The sequence below is a fragment of the Anolis sagrei genome, chromosome 2 (assembly GCF_037176765.1).
Source record: "Anolis sagrei isolate rAnoSag1 chromosome 2, rAnoSag1.mat, whole genome shotgun sequence".
Taxonomy (NCBI): domain Eukaryota; kingdom Metazoa; phylum Chordata; class Lepidosauria; order Squamata; family Dactyloidae; genus Anolis; species Anolis sagrei.
Window position 1 is genome coordinate 103,380,390 of NC_090022.1, and position 20,607 is coordinate 103,400,996.

Genomic DNA, 20,607 nt, shown 5'->3' on the forward strand with positions numbered 1-20,607 from the left:
AGAACAAAAAGTAGTTAGAGTCACTAAGATATTAACAAACAAAGACCAGAAGTCCTGAAAGCGAAGTCAAACCGGTCCGAAGTCAAATCTGTAGAGAAGCGAAGCTGGAATGCTAAGGTCACCAAGAAATCAGGAACACAGGAACACACGAGGCTACAGCCCAGGACCCAAGGTGGAAAGTTGGCAGGTACAAAGAATTATGCCCAATGAAGACACTTTGCCGACTGCGACTTGCAGTTCAAACTGAACCCCCTTTTATCTCACAATTCTTCATCACAGCTTGATGAGCTCCCCACCCTTTCTTCATCACTCCCAGCTGCAGCTGAATGCCCATCCCTCCACCTCTGCCAACGATTATCAGGGGTCAGAATCTGCCAAGAGTCCCCTGGCTGCCAATCCCCAGTGAACCCCTCAAATTCCTCACTAGAGGTGGGCTGGTTACAAATATCCCTTATGTTTTGCACACAGGTCCAATTTAACTCCTTCTCATCTTCCATGTCACTCCCGGTCCCAGAACTCCTTTCAAAACCAAAGAAATCTTCATCCTCTGTTGGTGCACAAAGTATTTCCTGAATATGTTTCCTTTGTAATTCCCCTTCAGACTCTGGCTCACGAGCAGCCCTCTTTACACCTCTGCTCACTCCCCCTTCCCCCATTTCGCAATCAGAGAAACCTGAGAACGTTTCATCCTCACTTGGAGCCATAATGATTTCCCTAATGCACTGACTCTGCTGTTCTCCCTCTAACTCCAAAGCAGCCCCGTTTTCCCTGCTACTAGGAGTAGCAACTCGAGCAACACGCTGAACTACAACAAGAACAGTTTGGGATAGCTCATAAGTATTTGGGATATGTCACTTGAGGGGCAAATGGTCTTTAGATGTAGTAATCTAGACGTCCTGTATTAAAACAAGATGAATCCCCCCCCTTTTTTTTAAAAAAAAATTCTTTATTGAAATTTTCATATTATACATTTGTTAAAATAAAATAGGATAGGATGAAATATAGAAAGAAAATTAAAGAAAGTAAACTGAAGGATGGGAAAAGATGGGAAGCAGGAGAGTTTCAGAGAAAGGGGAAAGGGTGTAAAAAGAAAAGAGTGAAAAAGCAAAATAGAGTGTAGGAAAGTGTCAAAGTGTGAATTTAAAAGAAAAGATTCAAGAAAGTTCAGTCTTCATTTGACTTCCAGTATTCTTCGAGGTTGGTCTCTTCCTTTTCTTTCGTTCCTTCTTCTCTCTTCGTCTTATTTTCCATTTCTGTTTTGACTGTTATGTATTTTATGTTTATCCTTAACTATATCCAGACCTATCTGTCTGTTTTTATTTCTTTTTAATCTTATTTATTTTAAGTATTCTTTAAATATTGTCCAATCTGTGTCTGTTTCTGTTATTCCCTTGCTCCTTTGTAGTAGGTAGCTTAAGCTATCCATGTTTCTAACATCCATCATCTTTCTTTTCCATTTCTCCATTTCTGGTACTTCTTTCTTCCTCCACAATTTGGCAAAGCACATCCTGGCTGCCGTAGTGGAGAGAAAGATCAATTTATCTGTGTTTTTGTCAACTTCCATATTTATAATGCCTAATAAAAATAATTCCAGTTTAAAGGCTATACAAATTTTTTAAATTTCTTGTAATTTCGCATGGATTTCCTTCCAGTAGCATCTAGCTTTTTTTTACAATGCCACCATATGTGGTATAGTGTTCCTTCTGCTACCCCACATTTCCAGCATTTTGGATTTAAATTTTTTATAATATTTATTTAGTTTATATGGTGGAAATACCACCTAAAGAATATTTTTGACCAGTTCTCTTGCATGTCATATGCCTTTAGGTATTTTCTTTTCTTTTTCCAAATTGTTTCCCAAATTTTGAGACCTTTAAGTGAAATTAAAAAAAAAACCTACCTAAACATGACCTGGCTAATAGGCAAATTCAAGAATTTTATGGTAAGGACAAAAAAATAGGATTCGAGACAAAGGGAAATACATGGGATATAATATGGGAAATAGGGAAGAAAAAATATCGAAAATATATAAAGAACTGTTGAAATGGAGTATGGAAGAAAAAGGAGTAAAAGAATGTATGATAAAGTGGGCAAAAATGTGGGCAGAGTGATAAGACTAGATGAATGGGAAACAAACAAACAAGATGAATCCCTTTTAATGTGTCACATCAGAACCCAAAACACTAACACCACCACCCTATCAATGATGTAATTTTGGAAATTCAATAGGATGTTGTGTTTCGGGCCCTTATAAATTTAGTTTCATCCTGCTTGGCCAGTAGATACATCTGCCATTGATTACCAAACAAAGTAATGATCTTTATCAGGAGAGGATAAACATATAAGGGGGATAGGGAAGGAGGGAAGATACAAGATATGTTTATTTGCAGATGATACACTACTAACCTTCAGAAAGCCATTAGAACAGATAAAAAGAATAGAAGCATATTTAACAGAGTTTGGAAAAATTACAGGCTTTAAAGTTAATTGGGATAAATCGCAAATCTTATTATTTAACCACACTAAAGAAGAGGAAGAAGGGAGATTGGGCAGATTAAAAATAAAGAACTCAATAAAGTATCTAGGAATGAATATTTCTAAAGAAATTGATAAACTAGAAGAGGAGAATCTAATTAAATTAAGGAAAAATGTGAAGGATACTCTGGCTAAATTTGCCAAGCTCAAATTATCATGGTTTGGTAGAATAGCTCTAATAAAGATGAAAATTTTACCTAAAATAAACTTTTTGTTTAGGATGCTACCTATTAAAATCTCAGCTGGAGAAAAAACAAAGTGGCAGAATATGATAAACACCTTCTGCAACGAGAACAAAAGAGTTAGAATTAACAAAGCAAAATGGTATAAACTACAAAAGAAGGGAGGTCTGGGAATACCAAACTTAAAACTATACTATATAGCAAACCAGTTAAAATATATTGTTGAAGGGATTATGGGTCAAAAGGATTTAGAATGGTTAGAAGAAGAGAGTGAAGACATAGATATGAAACTAGAATATATTTTCTTTATAGGGAAAACTAGGAATCTATACAAGAAATGGTTTAACAAAATAGAGAACCTGTTTCTAAAAAACATATTGGGAATATGGTCTAAATATGAAGAAAAATTAATACCATCAATATCCCCATTAACACTGGTGCTGATTACAAATAATTTCCCCATAAATCTCAAAAAGAAGTTGGAAAGTGAATTCAAGGAAAAAGGAATAACGAAATTAAAAGATTGGGAATCAAAGATGAAAAATATAGATGAGATAAAGGTCCAGTTATCAGGAGGGAACATTGGATGGTATAAAGTTCTACAACCTGAAAGATGGTGAAGGGAAATAAGAAAGAAATATAAAGGAGAGAGAGAATTTACCAAATTTGAAGAAATGATTAGCCAAAGGGGGAGTAAGGAAGGAAAAGAAAGAACAAAAGGTATAACAAGTGATATCTACAAAATGCTGCTGGAAGGAGTCCAGGAGGAGGACCACCTTAAAAGAATGTGGGAGTTAGATTGTAATAAAGTAATACACCCACAAAACTGGAAAGGAATGTGGAATATGCGTATATTAAAAAATATATCAATAAGAATAAAAGAGAATTATTACAAAGTGGTGTGGAGATGGTACCTCACACCAATCAGATTAAATCAAATTGACAAGAAACATTCTAAGCAGTGTTGGAGGGGCTGTCCAGAAACTGGCACATATATACACATGTGGTGGTCTTGCAAATATGTTCAAAAATTTTGGGAAAATGTATTTCAAGAAATAAGAAGAATCACCCAAATAGAGATAACAGGAACACCGGAGATAGAATTGCTGTCATTTATTGACAATGTTAAAATACCAAAAGAACTAAAAGAATTAATTGCCAATCTGGTAACAGCAGCAAGATTATTAATAGCTAAAAAATGGAAAGAAGGAGGGGAGTGCCAATTGGAAGAGTGGTATAAGGAGATTTGGGACATCGCAATAAACGATAAACTGACAGGAAACATTAAGGTTAAAAGAGGATGATCAAAAAAAGATGATTTTGGGAAGATTTGGGGGAAATTGATAGAATGTGTATATATAGATGGTAAGGGGACCAAACCTGTAATAGAAACAACTGATTTTTGGGAAGAAGTATTGTAATTGGCTGGTCGGGGGTGAAGGGTTAGCACTGGGTGATTGGATGTAATGAAGCAGGAGAATGAAATATTATAGGTATCAAGACATACATGTTCTGTACAATTGTTAATGGGAAGTGATAAGTATAAGAATGTTTAAATACCGAATATGTTAAAGCTACAATAAATAAAAATAATAAAAAATGATCCTTATCAGAAGTTTTTTTTAATTTTGTGAATGAGTCCTTCTAAGTTGTCTCTCCCATGTTAGAGGGTTGTCATAGTCTTTTACCATTCCTGGTGGCAAATCAGGGAAAGGAAACAGCTTTGGACCCACGGCTTCTTTTGGCCTGCACCATTACCTTCCATTATGGCATCAGCACCAGAGTGCAATAGCAAAGCAACAGTGGTGCCGGAAGTTCCCATCAATACAACAGGGCATCCAGCAAAGGTCTTCCTTATACATTATGAAGAAAATGGTCCAGTAGTGGAGATGCATGCCATTCAATTTTTTTCACAGGAAACTTTCCTAAGAGCATACGATTGCTCCACAGACCCAATATATAAGACTTCTATGTGTTTTAAAATTATGATCCCGCAACGTGGATCTGAACTGATAGTCAGTATGGTTGAATATGAGTAAAGAAGCCTCAGTGTTAGACAAATTTTAACCAGTATTCATTAACCAGAAATTCTTACGAATATCAGCTTCAAACAATTCTTATTTTGAATGTATAATCAGGTAATAGGAATAGTTATAAATTTAGAAATAATTTTTATAATCAACTAATGTAAAAGAATAGAAAGCTATCACAGTTTGCACTCTGCTGTACAGAGAAAATGAAATTTACAATATGTTACTAATACGTGGAGCCATGCAGGTTGCAGTACCTAGAAAGAAACAACAGCCCACAAGGGAAAGGATCACAGAGATGGTAGTTATCTTCATGGTTAAGGAAGGCAGTTTTCTCTCTGGATTCAGCTGGGGCTTTGCTCTTCTCTCTCCGATATGTTTTTGACACACTCGAGAGCATATTCATAGTATTCTATCTACAAATGTCTCTTTACTGCTATCACAAGGATTTCTGAAGATCCACATTCTTAAACAATTTTATTTGGGGCAGAGGTGAAGCAAGAGGAATGCTACTTTTCTTCATTTTAATTATGCCCTCAGAAAATTGACAAATTGTGTGTGTTTGTGTGTGACTAAAGGGTGGGGAGGTTATTTTTTCTGTATAAACCATTCCACATCCCATGGAACCTTGGAGGGACAGGGGGTCAGCTGGAAGAGTGTGAAGCTGGTAGTGCTAGCTCCAGGAGCAGAGGAAAATGCATGTAGTTTACTTCCACTCCCACTTTCCCACCTCTTTCCTGCCATCAGAACTGGAAGGGAGATTCAGGGATCAGGATCCAGCCTGGGCTATATGGAGTTACATTCCCCCTGAAAATACAGGTCCACAGTTTAGGGATCCTCCTAGACTCCTCCTAGACTACCATTGAACCTGGAGACCCAGGTTTCTGCAGTTGTCAGGAGTGCATTTGCACATTTTAAAAATGCTGCATCAACTGCTTCCATTCTTTCAGAGGGCAGGTATGGCCACACTAGTAAATACAATAAGACCTCAACATATACATGGATAGAAGTGTTTTCTCCCTGCTTCTCTCTGCTGCCAGCACATAGTCCCCTGGAGCCCATCACATGATGCAGGGCTGCTTCTGTGGGATTCTGTAGGACTCCATCCCAGCAGCATTGCCACAGTAGAGGCCAGAGGAGTTGAGTGTATACCCAGCTCTTCAGAGGAGAAAGCCAGAGGAGCTGAAGAGTAAGCGGGGGAACAGCAGGGAAAGATTGTGGGAAGGGAGACTATGAGCCCCAAAGGGAGGTGACAGACCCTTACAGGTCATTCCACTGCCCCATGATTGCCCCACCATTGTCCCCGCTGTCCACTGATTCACCCCTGTTCATCTGAGTTGCATCCCATTTGGATTACTGTAATGCACTCTACAGGGTGTGAAAAGTGTTTGGAAACTTCAGCTGGTCAAAACAGCTGTGGTTAGGTTCCTAATGGGGGCTGGCTAAAGGGAGCAAGCAACCCCTTTCTTGCAGAAGCTCTATTGACTGCCAGTTGGTTCCCAGGCAAAATTCAAAGTGCTGAGTATGACCTATAAATCAATTTATGGTTCAGGTCCAGGCTACTTGGCTGATCACATTTCAATGTACAAACCTGTCCATGTCCTGAGATCCTCAGGAGGGGCCCTTCTTTCTGTCCCACTTCCATTGCAAACTCGATTGATGAAACAAGAGCTTTTTAGATTTTAAATTATATATTGTATTATTTTTTAGTGTTAACAACTTCAATACATGTAGTAGAGAGGTCAAGGTAATTTTCACAGGTTCTATTTCACTGATTCCTCTTTGAGAAGACTGGAGGGTACAGAGGCTACAGATGGAAGGAGGAAGTTTCAAAATGACTTGTTATTTTCCTTTATGGGCATCTCCACTGGCTACAAAACTGTATAACAGGTGAATTGTTTCCATTGAGTCCAAATCATGGTTTGCCCTGTGATTACCAGAGACAGTCTGGGGACTCCGGATGACTCACAACATCAAAGGCCAACATTCAATGCCATAAACACACAATAATAAGTTAAATAATTCAATTGAACAACATAGAACATTCAACCTGCAAACAATCACATAGAGAGCAATAAAGCAAATTATAGTGGAATTTGATAGGAGATACATTTGGAAAATCACTCTGCTGCAAATGGTGGGAACATGTCACTGTGTCACTGCTTGAACTGGTTGATGCTGGATCTTCCATTTTGCAACAGCAGAATATATAACATAAAAATTGAGTAACAAGGAAGTGTTTCATCCCTTTTCTTCATTAAAAGTCATATAAGGAAGTTGGAGAAGCACAGTGGGGTCCATAGCTGACATAACTGGCTTATTGGCAATGGTTGTAAAATAATGCAACAAAGAGGCTACGTGGCTGCATTTAGAGCAATGCCAGCATTATGTTCTACTCTGAAGAGGACAGTTCTCCACCTGGAGACAGTTTGTCTTGAAGACCAATCTGGTCCAAAGGGTAACCCTGTAAGAAAGAGGTCCAACTCATTTTGCTGCCATTGTTGGATAACAGTTGGCATCCCATACCAGGATAGGATATATTGCAGAGCTTTCCAAACATCTTGATGCAAGGTGAACTACAACTTTCATCATGTGGAGGAAATCCCCCAAACTCCTCCAGTATGTTTAGTTGCTCTGTTTGTTATGCAGACAGAGTTGAAAAGAGTAGGAAAGGGTTAAGGGAGAGGCAGTGGGTGGGTTCATGCAAATTCCACACCAATGGAGAAACCTGGGGTGTCTGCCTGTGATGGAGGAAAACATAAAATCTAGGATGAAATTGTCCCCAAATGAAAGCTTTCCTTGAGTGGTGGGCCATAGTGTTTGGGGAGGACATTGGCAGGGGTTGGACTACATATTCATGGTGCTCGCTATAACCTGCATTATTATTATTATTATTATTATTATTATTACTACTTTATTTGTACCCCGCTAGCATCTCCCAAGGGACTCGATGCGGCTTACAACAGGCTTACAATATCCACAGGGGTAGGGGGCATCACCCCCCAGCTTCCTCCCACACTTGCCCTGTTCTTATCAATGGGAACACAGGGAACCTCCTGTGTTTTTGTTTCTCCCTCTTGTCATGATTTCATCACACTTAAGAGACAGAACCCCACCAGAAGTAGATGGGCATCATTTAATGGGATCTGGCAGATGCCATTCCGCAACTGTGGTGAAAGTATCTTACAACAGGTAAATTTTCCCATGTGATGAGGTCATAAGTCACCCTCTTCATATGTCATCAACAGACTTTGGTTTATTTTTTATGCTGATGACACCGAAATATATTTCTCCATGCCTTCAAAAACATCCTCAGTTAACAATAGTTAGCTTCTTCTGCATGAATCCCTGGAGGTGGTTAACTGGCTGGATGAAGAAAAACAAATTGAAACTAAATCCAGACAAAACAGAGATGCTTGCCATCAAGATTCTTAATCTGGGGATGGGGATGTGTCAACCAGTTGGATGGAGTTACACTCCCCCTAAAGATTATTTGCAGCTTGGAAGTGCTCCTGGATCCATCTCTTCAAATGTCAACCCAGTTAGTCAGTAATGCTTGATACTAGCTTCAGCTGATGCACCAGATGTGCCCCTTCCTAGAAATAGAAGACCTATAGATGGTAGTGCATGCACTGATAACCTCTGCCCTGCGTTATATATTAGGGTACCTTTGTGCCAAGTTTGGATGCTCCAGTTGTAAATATGGCAGCCAGATTGGTTATGGGATCATCTAAGAGTGAGCATGTTACACATATATTAAAGTCTCTCTACTGTTTGCCAATTACTTTCCGAGTTAAGTACAAAGTGTTGGCTTTGACCTTTAAAGCCCTACATGATTTGGGTCCAGGTTACCTATAGGATTGCCTTCTCCCATATAATCTTTCTCTTAGGATACATTGTTTCTCTGCAGGATGGCTACTCCATCCTGCCAGAACTCAGCTGGCAACCGCCGCCCACAAACCGAACCCTAGGGACAAGGATTCCTTTCACTACCGGAAAATGTGAACTCCTGTTTCATGTAAGCTTTATTGTATAAACAAGGCTTGGAAATTTTTCCTTTGTACTCCTCACATACTACAGTTGATTTTTAGACGGTTTCCTCTATAGTTGCTCCATTGTATTCATTGCAAACATAATCTTCACCAGCTCTTCTTTTTGTAGTTAGAAAAATGCTCATAATTCTTTCAAACTATAGTGTGTCCCGCTCCCCAAATAGTCTGAGGGACAGTGATCCAACCCTCAACTTAAAAAGTTTGAGGACCCCTGGCCTATTCACGGGTTAAGATTTCTGCACATGTTTGTACACATGCATTAATGATGGTAAAAAGGGACAGACAAAAAAAAAGATGAAGCTTTAATTCATTTTATTTAGGCAAGGTAACATATTTGGAGCCAGGGAATTTGGAGACTCAGAATTTAGGTCCACGTTTTGCTTTTTCAGTCTGATCCATCATGCTTAGCCTCTGGTCTCCTGCAAATTTGCCTAAGAAAGAAATAAAAGAATTTAAAAAATGCTCCCCAAAGCCACTGTTTTCATAATTTAGAGCATTCACTGAGTACTGGACAAATATGTGGATGCACCAATAGATAAAAAGCTACTATTACAGAGGGAAACCAACCAAAATTACTCATTAAAGCCCATCAGAAATTAAGAATCTTGATATTGTGATGAGAAATTATTCACTGTTCTGAAACAGCAAAAAAGAAAAGAAAAAAGAAACAATTATTATCATATGGAAATTACTCCTACTGCACCTAGTGGAACTTGCATCTGAGCAAACATGTTTGGCCTTGCATTGGTTTCTATCATGTTTTCTGTCTTTCATAGAAATTCAACTCCTCTGGGCAGATTGTTAACACCCAATGAAAAAGCTGTACCAAAATGAAAATTTGTAGATTTACAGAATACCTTGCAATATGAAATTGTTTCAGGAAAGAATGAGCAACATATAAAATAGGACATACCTTTTATTTGCAGGGCCCTTCTTTTTTATGCCAATCAATTTTCCTGATGACCTGAAACAGCAGAGTGGTTTGGATGAATGGTATTATGACAATATATTTTACTTTACAAGTCTGCTGTGGCCATAGCAAGTTACTTGCAGGAACTGCTGGAGCACTTTATTTCAATTATTTTTATCTCCACCTTTTGGCCATATGGTCACTAGAAAAGTATAGAATTCATTGTTGAAAGTTTCCACAGCCGGAATCACTGGGCTGTTGTGTGTTTTCAGGCTGTATGGCCCTGTTCTTGTAGCATTTCCTCCTGACGTTTTGCCTGCATCTATGGCTAGCATCTTCAGGAAATTATATACAGTTCATTGTTTAAATTGGAATAAGCATGAAATAAGTGATTATGCGATAGCTGAATGCAAATTCCACATTACAAAGTCTAACGTAAGAAGAGCCATCAGGGAGGGGGAAAAAGGAATGGTTGCAAAAAGCATAGTTTTCGTTTGTTTGCAAAATGCTGGTTAGGCCGTAGATCTAAACCAGGAACCATCCCCAGAATGATGTTACTTGAGGAAATTGACATGGTTAGATCTAACTGCCAGGCACTACACAGTTGCCGGCTAGGATGCATCTTTCAAGGGATTGGGCTCAGAGTAGGAGGTGATAATAGCAATAATAATGATAACAACAAAACAACAACATCTTTATTTTTCTATCCCACACCATTTCCCCAAAGGGACTCAGGACGGTTTACATGGTGACCAATAAAAAAATATAGCACAGTAAAATACACTGCATTACAAAAAAAATGAAAACAAAATCCATACAAAACATCATAAAAACATAAACCATCAACAATCAACAACCAGAAGCCGAGCACAGTGAGTGTGTTCAGAGCTGAGAGGACATGGCAAGAGCTGGCGCAATACAACTGCAGGTGGGGCTGGTAGTAAAGTGCAAAAGTCAGGTAATTAAATTAGGTCTAGAAAGGCCATATCAATTGATGAACCGATCAATCAAAGGAACACAAGTTTTCAGATCTTTACGGAATGTCGAAGGGGTGGGCACTAATCTAATCTCCCTGGGAGTGAGTTCTACAGCCGGGGGGGGGGGGGGTGTGGACGGGGGTGGACCACCAAGCAGGCTCTCTCCCTCATCACACCAACTGTGCATGTGACAAAGGTGGGAGCAAGAGGAGAGCCTCCCCAGCAGATCTTAAATTTCACACAGGTTCATAGGGGAAGATGTGATTGTTAAGATAAGCTGGACCTGAACCATTTAGGGCAGGGGTCCCTAAACTATGGCCCACGGGCCACTTCCGGCCCACCAAGGGCCCCAATCCGGCCCGCGGAGGAGGAGCGCCCCCCCACACAGTGCCCCTCCGTTGGCTGGCTCACGCTGTCCATGGGGCCCGATGGACAGCGTGAGCCAGCCAAGGGAGGCTGCTCCGCATGGTCTACTCACGAGTAAAGCACCTCGTGAAGTGCTTTACTCACAAGTAGGCTGCGCGGGCCTGCTCCTCCCTTGGCAGGCTCACACTGTCCATGGGGCCTGACGGACAGTGTGAGCCAGCCAAGGGGGGCTGCTCCACGTGGTCTACTCGCAAGTAGGCTGCGCGGGCCTGCTCTCCCCTTGGCAGGCTCACGCTATCTATCAGGCCTGACGGACAGCGTGCGCCAGCCAAGGGAGGCTGCTCCGTGTGGTCTAATCACGAGTAAAGCACCTCGTGAGGTGCTTTACTCACAAGTAGACCACGCGAGCAAGCCAAGGGAGGCTGCTCCATGTGGTCTACTCGCAAGTAGGCCGCGCGGGCCTGCTCCCCCCTTGGCAGGCTCATGCTATCCGTCAGGTCTCATGGACAGCGTGAGCCAGCCAAGGGAGGGTGCTCCGCGTGGTCTACTCGCGAGTAAAGCACCTCGCGAGGTGCTTTACTCACAAGTAGGCCGCGCGGGCCTGCTCCTCCCTTGGCAGGCTCACGCTATCCGTCAGGCCTGCTGTCTATTCGTCAGGCCTGATGGACAGCGTGAGCCAGCCGAGGGAGGCTGCCCCGGCGCTACATGCAGTCATGCTGGCCACATGACCTTGGAGGTGTCTATGGACAACGCCGGCTCTTCGACTTAGAAATGTAGATGAGCACCACAGAGTCAGACACGATGACTTCATGTCAGAGGAAAACCTTTAATCAGGAAAATTGTGGAAGATCCAGGGTGGGAGAAAGAACTCTTGTCTGTTGGAGGTAGGTATGAATGTTTCAATTGGCCACCTTGATTGCCATTTCATAGCCTGACAGTTTTTAGGGAGAATCCTTTGTTGAGAGATGATTAGCTGGCCCTGATTGTTTCTTGTCTGGAGTTCCCCTGTGTTTGAGTGTTGTTCTTTATTTACAGTTATAATTTTAGAGTTTTTTAAATACTGGTAGCCAGATTTTTGTTCAGACTAGAAATAGGAAGATTTCCCATTCTCTGCTCCTGGAATTACTGCCTAAAGAGGGCTAGAAAGAACCCCCTCTAAGGGCCCTTCCACACAGCAAAATAAGATATGTGCAATGTGCAGAGGAATTTTTTAATTGATTTTTTTTTAAAAAAACTATAGTCCGGCCCTCCATTGGTCTGAGGGACAGTAAACTGGCCCCCGGTTTAAAACGTTTGAGGACCCCTGATTTAGGGCTTTATTGGTGATTACTCGCACCTAGAATTAGAACAAGAAGTTGTTGCCAGTAACCCCATTGAGCACAGGTTGCCACCCAATACCCAGATTGGCCACACAACTGACCAGGAGGACCTCTGTCTTGTCAGGATTAAGCTTCAGCTTGTTAGCCCTCATCCAGTCCATCACAGCAGCCAGGCACTTGTCCGGGATCTTCTTTGGGAATTAGGAATGAGGAGAATTCTTTGGGAATTAGGTGGAAAGGGGAAGTCGAGTTGAGTGTCATCTGTATAGAGATAGTACCAAACTCCAAAACTCCAGATGACCTCACCCAGCAGTTTCACGTAGATATTAAAAAGCATGAGATGGAAACCTTATGGGACCCCACAAGTCAAAAGTCAGGGTTCTGAGCAGGTGTTTCCCAGCTTCACCAACTGAGTGTAACCCTCCAGGAAGGAGCGGAGCCACTGCAGAGTAGTGCCCTCAAGACCCATTCTGGAGAGTTGTCTCAGAAGGATATCATGGTTAATGGTATCGAAAGCCACTGAGATGTCCAAGAGAACCAACAGGGACACACTCCCCCTGTTGAGCTCTTTGTGGAGGTTATCCACTAATGTGACCAAAGCCGTCTCCGTTCCATGACCAGGTCTGAAACCAGACTGATATGGATCCAGATAATGAGTTTCGTCCAACAATCCCTGAAGCTGAGAGGCCACGACACACTCCAGAACCTTGCCCAAGAAGTGGAGATTAGAAATTGGCCGATATTGTTCAATATCGAGGAATCAAGGGATGCCTTCTTCAGGATTGGTCTTACTATTGCCTGTTTTAGGATGGGTGGAATTTGTCCCTGATCCAGTGAGACATTTATAATACTCTCAAATCACTTGGCTAATCCTCCACTGGCAAGTTTGATAAGCCTAAAAGGGCAAGGATCCAGTGCACATGTGGTTGCTCTCACCTCTCCAAGGATCTTGTCCACATCATGAGGCTGAACAATCTGAGATGAATATATCAAAACCGGACAAGCAGGTGCATCGGTTGTCACACGATACTTTGTCTGCAAAATGATAAGCTAATTCACGAGGATGAAGGAGCTTCCTCACCAACTGAAACAACTCAGCTGATCTATTAGTTGCAGGCACAATGCAGACAGTTGAGAACGCCTTTCTGGCTGCCCTCATTGTTACAGAGTAGGCCTTAAGTGAGGCTCTAGCCCATGCTCAGTCGATGTAGATTTAATGTTGCTCTGTCACAGCACTAAGACCCTGCTTTATGACCAAGTATGCCAAGTACTTCACCTACCATGTGTCTGGGCCAGGGGAAAGGACTAGACTTTATTGGGGCAAATGGGAGTACCAACCGACTGCCTCTTTTTATTTTGTTTTCTGTGAAACATGCAGTAGTTGTCTCAGAGCAGCATCCTTTTTATGTTGAACTTACTGAATTCTTGCACACAAGATGCATATGTGGCCATAAGTGTTGCCATCAGTGCCACACACTGGTGCATGTTGATTAGGGCAGTCTGCCCCCTTGCCCTTCGGTGGTTGTGGAAACTTGCTGCAGTCAACCTATTAATACATTCCAGACATTTTAAATAAATGCAGTTTAGTAGGCATTAATTTTTAGCAAGTTGAGCTTTGCTTGACCACCTATATCAACATGAGAGCTCACAAGTACTTGTAGAGTAGACCTTGTCCCTCACCTTTCTGCTTTTCCATCTCCTCCTTTGTTGAACTGCTAAAATACATATAAATGTACCGTATTGGGTATCTACACTGTACAATTAACGCAGTTTGTAGCCACTTCAGCTGCCATATCTCAAAACCATACAATGATGGGAGTTGGAGTTTTAGAAGATCTTTACCTTGTTTTTTGCAAAAGGATGCTGGTGCCTCATCAAACTACAATTCCCAGGATTCTATAGCAACAAGCCAGGGAAGTTAAAGTGGTGTCAAACTTCATTTTACATTAGAGCTACATCCCTAAACTACATCTACCCTCCAATCACCTTAGAAGCCAAAATGAATAACCATGATCGTATGGAGAAAGAACTTACTTGAAAACTCAATAATGCTTGGTTCAGAGGAGGGCAGTAGGAAAAAAGAGGGTTACATTCCAGCTCAGATAGAATCACTCAGGGAAGCCATGACAATAAGCAATTCCGTTGAGATCAGGGTGAATTAGAGCTCTCTCATAAATAGGGTTGCCATAAGTCAAAGCTGACTTGAAAGCAATTAACAGTAACCACATCATTGGGACTTATACAATCTTGGGGGGTTGTTCCAGAGTGAGAGCAAGGGAAAGCATTGCCTTCAATTCTTCCCCCCTTCCTGAAGTCTAGGTGGCAAAGAATTGCTATGGGACAATCAACAGAAAACCTTAGCCATGGTTTAATCTACACCCTTAGTAATAACGTCAGTGCTACCACATAGTTGCTCCCCCCCCCCCCACACACACATTTGCATTCCACCTTCTGGTATTAAAGTAGTCATGGGATGCGCAAGCAATTAAAGTATATAAAGGAGTCCAGCTGTGTTCCAATACCGATACATGGATTGAAAATGTCTTCCATCAAGATCTACTTGGATACTTCAGAGCTCTCTGCTATTTCAGGCACACCGTGAGTTGTGGGTTGCTGAGAGACAGAAAGGGAATACCAGTCTCCACAACAACCCCGTTTGTGTTTGAGTCTACATGTACCTGTACATTCATGATGGATACTGTAATTATAAAAAGCTCCCCGGAGTCCTTTTAATAAATAAAATGGACATGACTTCTGAAGAACTTTAAACAATCATTACATATTAGACATTTTTCAATATTTCCTTTAGTTCAAAAATCCTTATTTCTATAGGGAAGGTACTTTGTTTTCGAATGAGAAAAGAATGATACTTACACATTCTCCTTTATGGGAAAGGTCTATTTTGGTTCTAGCTCTAGAAAGAGAGACCAGAGTTAAGTAAGAATCTGACCAAATGTGTGAGGCATTTAGAATTATTATTATTTTTATTTATCGTGTCATCAGCAACCATACCATTGTATTACAATTCTAACAGAGCAAAACAAACACACAGATTAAAAAGAAAAAGAAAAAAAACACACAGATTTTGCAAATTTGGTAGTTGGTTAAATGTCCTTTGACACATGGAGTGCCTCTGGTGTTGCCGCAAGAAGGTCCTCCATTGTGCATGTGGCAGGGCTCAGGGTGCATTGCAGCAGGTGGTCAGTGGTTTGTTCTTCTCCGCACTCGCATGCCGAGGTTTCCACCCTGTAGCCCCATTTCTTAAGATTGGCTCTGCATCTCGTGGTGCCAGAGCGCAGTCTGTTCAGCGCCTTCCAAGTCACCCAGTCTTCTGGATTGAGGTGCTGGGTTTGGGCCTGCCACTTTTGGACTCTCGCTTGCTGGGGTGTTCAAGCGAGTGTCTCTGTAGATCTAAGAAAACTATGTCTTGATTTAAGTCGTTGACATGCTGGCTGATACCCAAACAGGGGATGAGCTGGAGATGTCTCTGCCTTGGTCCTTTCACTATTGGCTGCTACTTCCCGGAGGATGTCAGGTGGTGCAATGCCGGCTAAACAGTGTAATTTCTCCAGTGGTGCAGTCCAATTATGTTACTGAAATCTGTAGTGTTATATATATATTCCTTTAGTTTTGTCATTTATGGTAATCTGTTTTAAGTTTGTGTAATGCAAAAATATTTAGTCAGATAATCTTGGTTTCCTTGGTTAGATGTATTCATTCTGGTTTGAACTATGTGTGCCCAAATGTCCTCAATTTCTTATGATCTAAATCAACCTAATAAATCAACAGAACTTATATAAATGTATTTGATTAATGGAGAAATGAGATAATTTTATATTGTTTTAATGGGATGGTTTTAATTGTTTTCACATTTTTATATTTAGATATTAGTTAATTCCTTTTGTGAGTTCATTTGGGTCCTACTTCAGGAAAAAGGTGGCATATAAAATAAATTAGTGTGAATGGGTATGTATATATCTACTTATAGTCTGCCTTTGTCTGAAAGCAGTTCTGTGGGAAAATATGCATTGATTAGCACTCTTCATAATCTCACCACCTCAAACAAATGAGTTTTGCAAGTACTCACAGGATTTCAGCACAAAGGAAACATTCATTGATATACGTCTTGCCATCAGTTCCACAGACTGGATCTCCTTTCCGTTTGCAATTTACTGGAGCTTGTTGTTGATGATGATCTTGTTGATGTACTTGATATTTTTTGCAATCAAGCTGCAAAAAATGGAAATGCAAAAGATTTGAGTACATAGTACCAAATTTTGAGGATACTGTTTTTGCACACAATACAGCTAAGAAACGTTTTCAACAAAAGTATTATTTGCTGTAGTCCAAGACATCTAAAACCTGCTATCAAATATAGCCTTACTCTGCCTAACATCACGACCAACCTTGTCATTTCTCATTTAGAAAAAAGATCCACAGAATATTAATATCTCTGTTGCTTATTTAGGGACAGAACAGATGGGCCAGGTATCCACTTCAGGTTAGACTGCATCTTCTGCTACTTTTTACCATTGCCAGCATTGACTAATAAATACTGGGAGTTGCAGTCCAGCAGATTGCACTTTGCTCACTCTTGCCACAGAGCATAGTTTTGGGTTTGGGGAAGTATTGTTTGATCTTTATTTCATCATGCTTTCAACTGTGTCATGAGGGATTAAATCTGTTCAGTTTTAAAATATTATTACTATTGGGTTGTTGTAGGTTTTTCGAGTTGTATGGCCATGTGCTAGAAGCATTCTCTCCTGATGTTTCGTCTGCATCTCTGGCAAGCATCCTCACAACCTCTAAGGATACTTGCCACAGATACAGGCAAAATGTCAGGAGAGAATGCTTCTAGAACATGGCCATACGACCAGAAATGCGTGCGGATCCCTGTAGGTTGGTAATTTTTGTCATCACCGATTGATTTTAAGTGCAGGCCAAGGTCTTTAGGCACTGCACCCAGTGTGACCATCACCACTGGGACCACCTTTACTGGCTTGTGCCAGAGTCTTTGCAGTTCTATCTTCATATTGTGAAAGCTTTTCCAGTTATTTCTCTTCAATCCTACTGTCACCTGGGATTGCAACATCTATCATCCATACTTGTTTTTTCCCCTGCGACCATGAGGTCAGGAGTATTGTGCTCCAAAACTCTGTCAGTCTGAATTCAGAAGTCCCAGAGTAGTTTGACATGTTCATTTTCCATAACTTTTTCAGATTTGTGATCCCACCAGTTCTTTGTCACAGGCACAAGTTCCAGTGGATCATCTAAGCAACCGGTGGTACAGTAAGTTAAACCCCTGTTCCGGCAGGACTGAAGATTGACAGGTCGCAGGTTCGAATCTGGGGAGAGGCGGATGAGCTCCCTCTATCAGCTCTAGCTCCTCATGTGGGGACATGAGAGAAGCCTCCCACAAGGATGATAAAAACATCAAATCATCCAGGCATCCCCTGGGCAACGTCCTTGCAGACAGCCAATTCTCTCACACCAGGAGCAACTTGCAATCACTTCTGACATGACAAAAAAAAATCTAAATAATGGTGTTATGTCTCTGCTTGTAGTCTGCCTGCAGGATCTTCATGCAGCAGCTGAGAATATGACCCATCATTTCATCTTGCTTCCTTGCAGAGTCTCCACTTGGAATCTGTCATTGACTTTTCAATTCTGACCTTGATGGCATTGGTTCAAATTGCTAGTTCTTGGGCTGCAAGAATCAAGCCCTCTGTTTCCTTTTACAAACTTCCATTTGTGAGCCACATCCATGTTTTTTCCTTGTCAATTTTGTTCTCTATTTTTCCAAGGAACTGTCCGTGGAGAGCCTATTGTTGTTGTTGTTATTATTATTATTATTATTATTATTATTATTGCAAACACAAGTAGAGTGATACAATTCTCAACAGCCATCCCACTGCACTGTTGTTGTTGTTGTTGTTGTTGTTGTTGTTGTTGTTGTTGTAAACACAAGTAGAGTAATACAATTCTCAATAGCCATTCCACAAGGCTAAATCGAACAAACAGTGATATTCCACATACATTTTCACTCAATATAATATGTTCAAATAAGAGATTGAAACTGCCTTACAGCCCTCTCCCCCTTACAAAAAGAATATTTTTTGCATGTTTTTAATATGGCCTTTGAAAGTGTGTTTTTCTCTATTATTGTCTTATGAGATCCCAGCCGTAAGAGTTATTTATGGCTGTGTCTTTTCTATAATCTTTTAGGTGCCCATCGTCCACATGTTGGCTTGCTGAATTTCTGAACCATGAATTCAATCTTTTTTTTTCCTGTGCAAGCAATTGGACTGCTTTGAATGGACAATTACAAAAATGTGAATTCACCTTTTTTGCTGAAGTCCCTGTACCTGAAAAAAAGATCGAGAAAAACATTACAACATTGTTGAAAAGTGTTCAGAATATCACCTTTATACATTATAGCCGTAAAATGAGGGGAAAATGGTCTTTAGAGTAAGTAATCTGGACCAGCTAGATTAAAACAAGAGTCCTTTTTATCCAGGAGTCCTCAAACAGAGAGCCAGTTTTTAAAGAGAGAGCCAGTTCATAGTTCTTCCAACTATAGTTTTAAAAAACACACGAATAAATTGCTATGCACACTGCACCTTATTTGTCATGAAAAAAAGAACAATACAATATTTAAAACGAAGAACAATTTTTAACCAACATAAATTTACCACTATTTCAATGAGAAGTGTGGGCCTTCTAAAAGGCTGATGAAATAGTCAAGTTAATTGTTGTGTGTGTCTTAGACTTGGGGCAACTCTAAGTCTAAAGTCTAGGGCAGAGGCCAAGTAAATGATCTGGGCCCCGGGCCTTAGTTTGGGGACCCCTATCTTTATGTGTCAGGTTACCATAGCACCCAAACAAAACAAAAAATAGTGTATCTTTCTAGCAATGATGTAATGTTGAGACCCTCATAATTTGAGTTTCCTCCTGTGTGGCCAGTAGGTAAATCTTCTAATGTCTATCAAAGTAATAAAACTTATCCGAAATCCCTCATCAATGAATCCTTCAAAGTTGTCTCTCTCATGTTGGAGGGCTGTCATGCACATTTATTATTCTTGATGATAATTCATGGGAAGGAAATAGTTCTGGATCCACAGGATCCATTAGTATTCAATGACCGGACATTTACAACAATGCCAGCTCCAATAAACTCTTATTTTGGATATATGATTAGCTAATAGGAACTCTCATATCTTAAATATTTCTCTTTCCTCAATTTCCATGCTCATCCTCTCCCTATTCTTTGTACTTATATATTTTAAAATAAAATTCTATTTTATTGAAAAATTAAAATAAACATAATTAATGGAGCCTCTTGTTGCGCAATGGGTTAAATCCCTGTGCTGGCAGGACTGAAGACCGACAGGTCGCAGGTTCAAATCCAGGGAGAGCGTGGATGAGCTCCCTCTATCAGCTCCAGCTCCTCATGCAGGGACATGAGAGAAACCTCCCACAAAGATGATAAAACATCAAAACATCCGGGCATCCCCTGGGCAGCGTCCTTGCAGATGGCCAATTCTCTCACACCGGAAGTGACTTGCAGTTTCTCAAGTCGCTCCTGACACGACAAAAAAAACCCCAAACAAACCCATAATTAATTACAATCAAGCAAAGTAAGTGGCATCAAAAGAATAGGTTTCTTCCTGCTGTACAATAAAAAGTGGAAAGAACACTTACCTAGAAAGAAACAACAGCTCACAAGGGAAAGGATCACAGAGATGGTGGTTATCTTTATGGTAAAGGAAGATAACTCTCATGCCTTTCATGCCACGAGAGTCAGGACAAAGACCCACCCAGAGGAAAAGTGTTATTGCCATACATCAAGGGAACCACTGACTGCATAGGGAAGCTGATGAGGTAACACAACATACAAACTATCTACAGACCCACCAAGAAAATCCAACAAATGCTGTGTTCAGCAAAGGACAAGAGGGATCCTCTCACTTCTGCAGGAGTCTACCGTATACCATGCAGCTGTGGACAAGTCTACATAGGGACCAACAAATGCAGCGCCCAAACACGAATCAAGGAACAGGCATTGCAGACTACTTCAACCAGAGAAGTCAGCCATAGCAGAGCACCTGATGAACCAACCTGGACACAGCATATTATTTGAGAATGCAGAAATGCTGGACCACTCTCACAACCACCATGTCAGACTACACAGAGAAGCCATTGAAATCCACAAGCATGTGGACAATTTCAACAGAAA

General features: G+C 40.8%; 1 protein-coding gene across 1 annotated transcript in view; it reads right to left on the reverse strand.

Annotated features, from left to right (window-relative positions):
* Nucleotides 1–260: 260 nt before the first annotated feature.
* Nucleotides 261–20,607, reverse strand: part of LOC132765565 (serine protease inhibitor dipetalogastin-like) — a 37,620-nt gene continuing 17,273 nt past the window's right edge. Inside the window, exons 7-14 of the mRNA XM_067464805.1 lie at nucleotides 20,073–20,145; nucleotides 18,714–18,736; nucleotides 16,459–16,601; nucleotides 15,246–15,285; nucleotides 13,790–13,917; nucleotides 9,713–9,763; nucleotides 1,436–1,512; nucleotides 261–805 (exon numbers count right to left, since the gene is read on the reverse strand). Coding sequence (XP_067320906.1) covers nucleotides 261–805; nucleotides 1,436–1,512; nucleotides 9,713–9,763; nucleotides 13,790–13,917; nucleotides 15,246–15,285; nucleotides 16,459–16,601; nucleotides 18,714–18,736; nucleotides 20,073–20,145 — 1,080 coding nt within the window. The remainder of the gene's footprint in view (nucleotides 806–1,435; nucleotides 1,513–9,712; nucleotides 9,764–13,789; nucleotides 13,918–15,245; nucleotides 15,286–16,458; nucleotides 16,602–18,713; nucleotides 18,737–20,072; nucleotides 20,146–20,607) is intronic.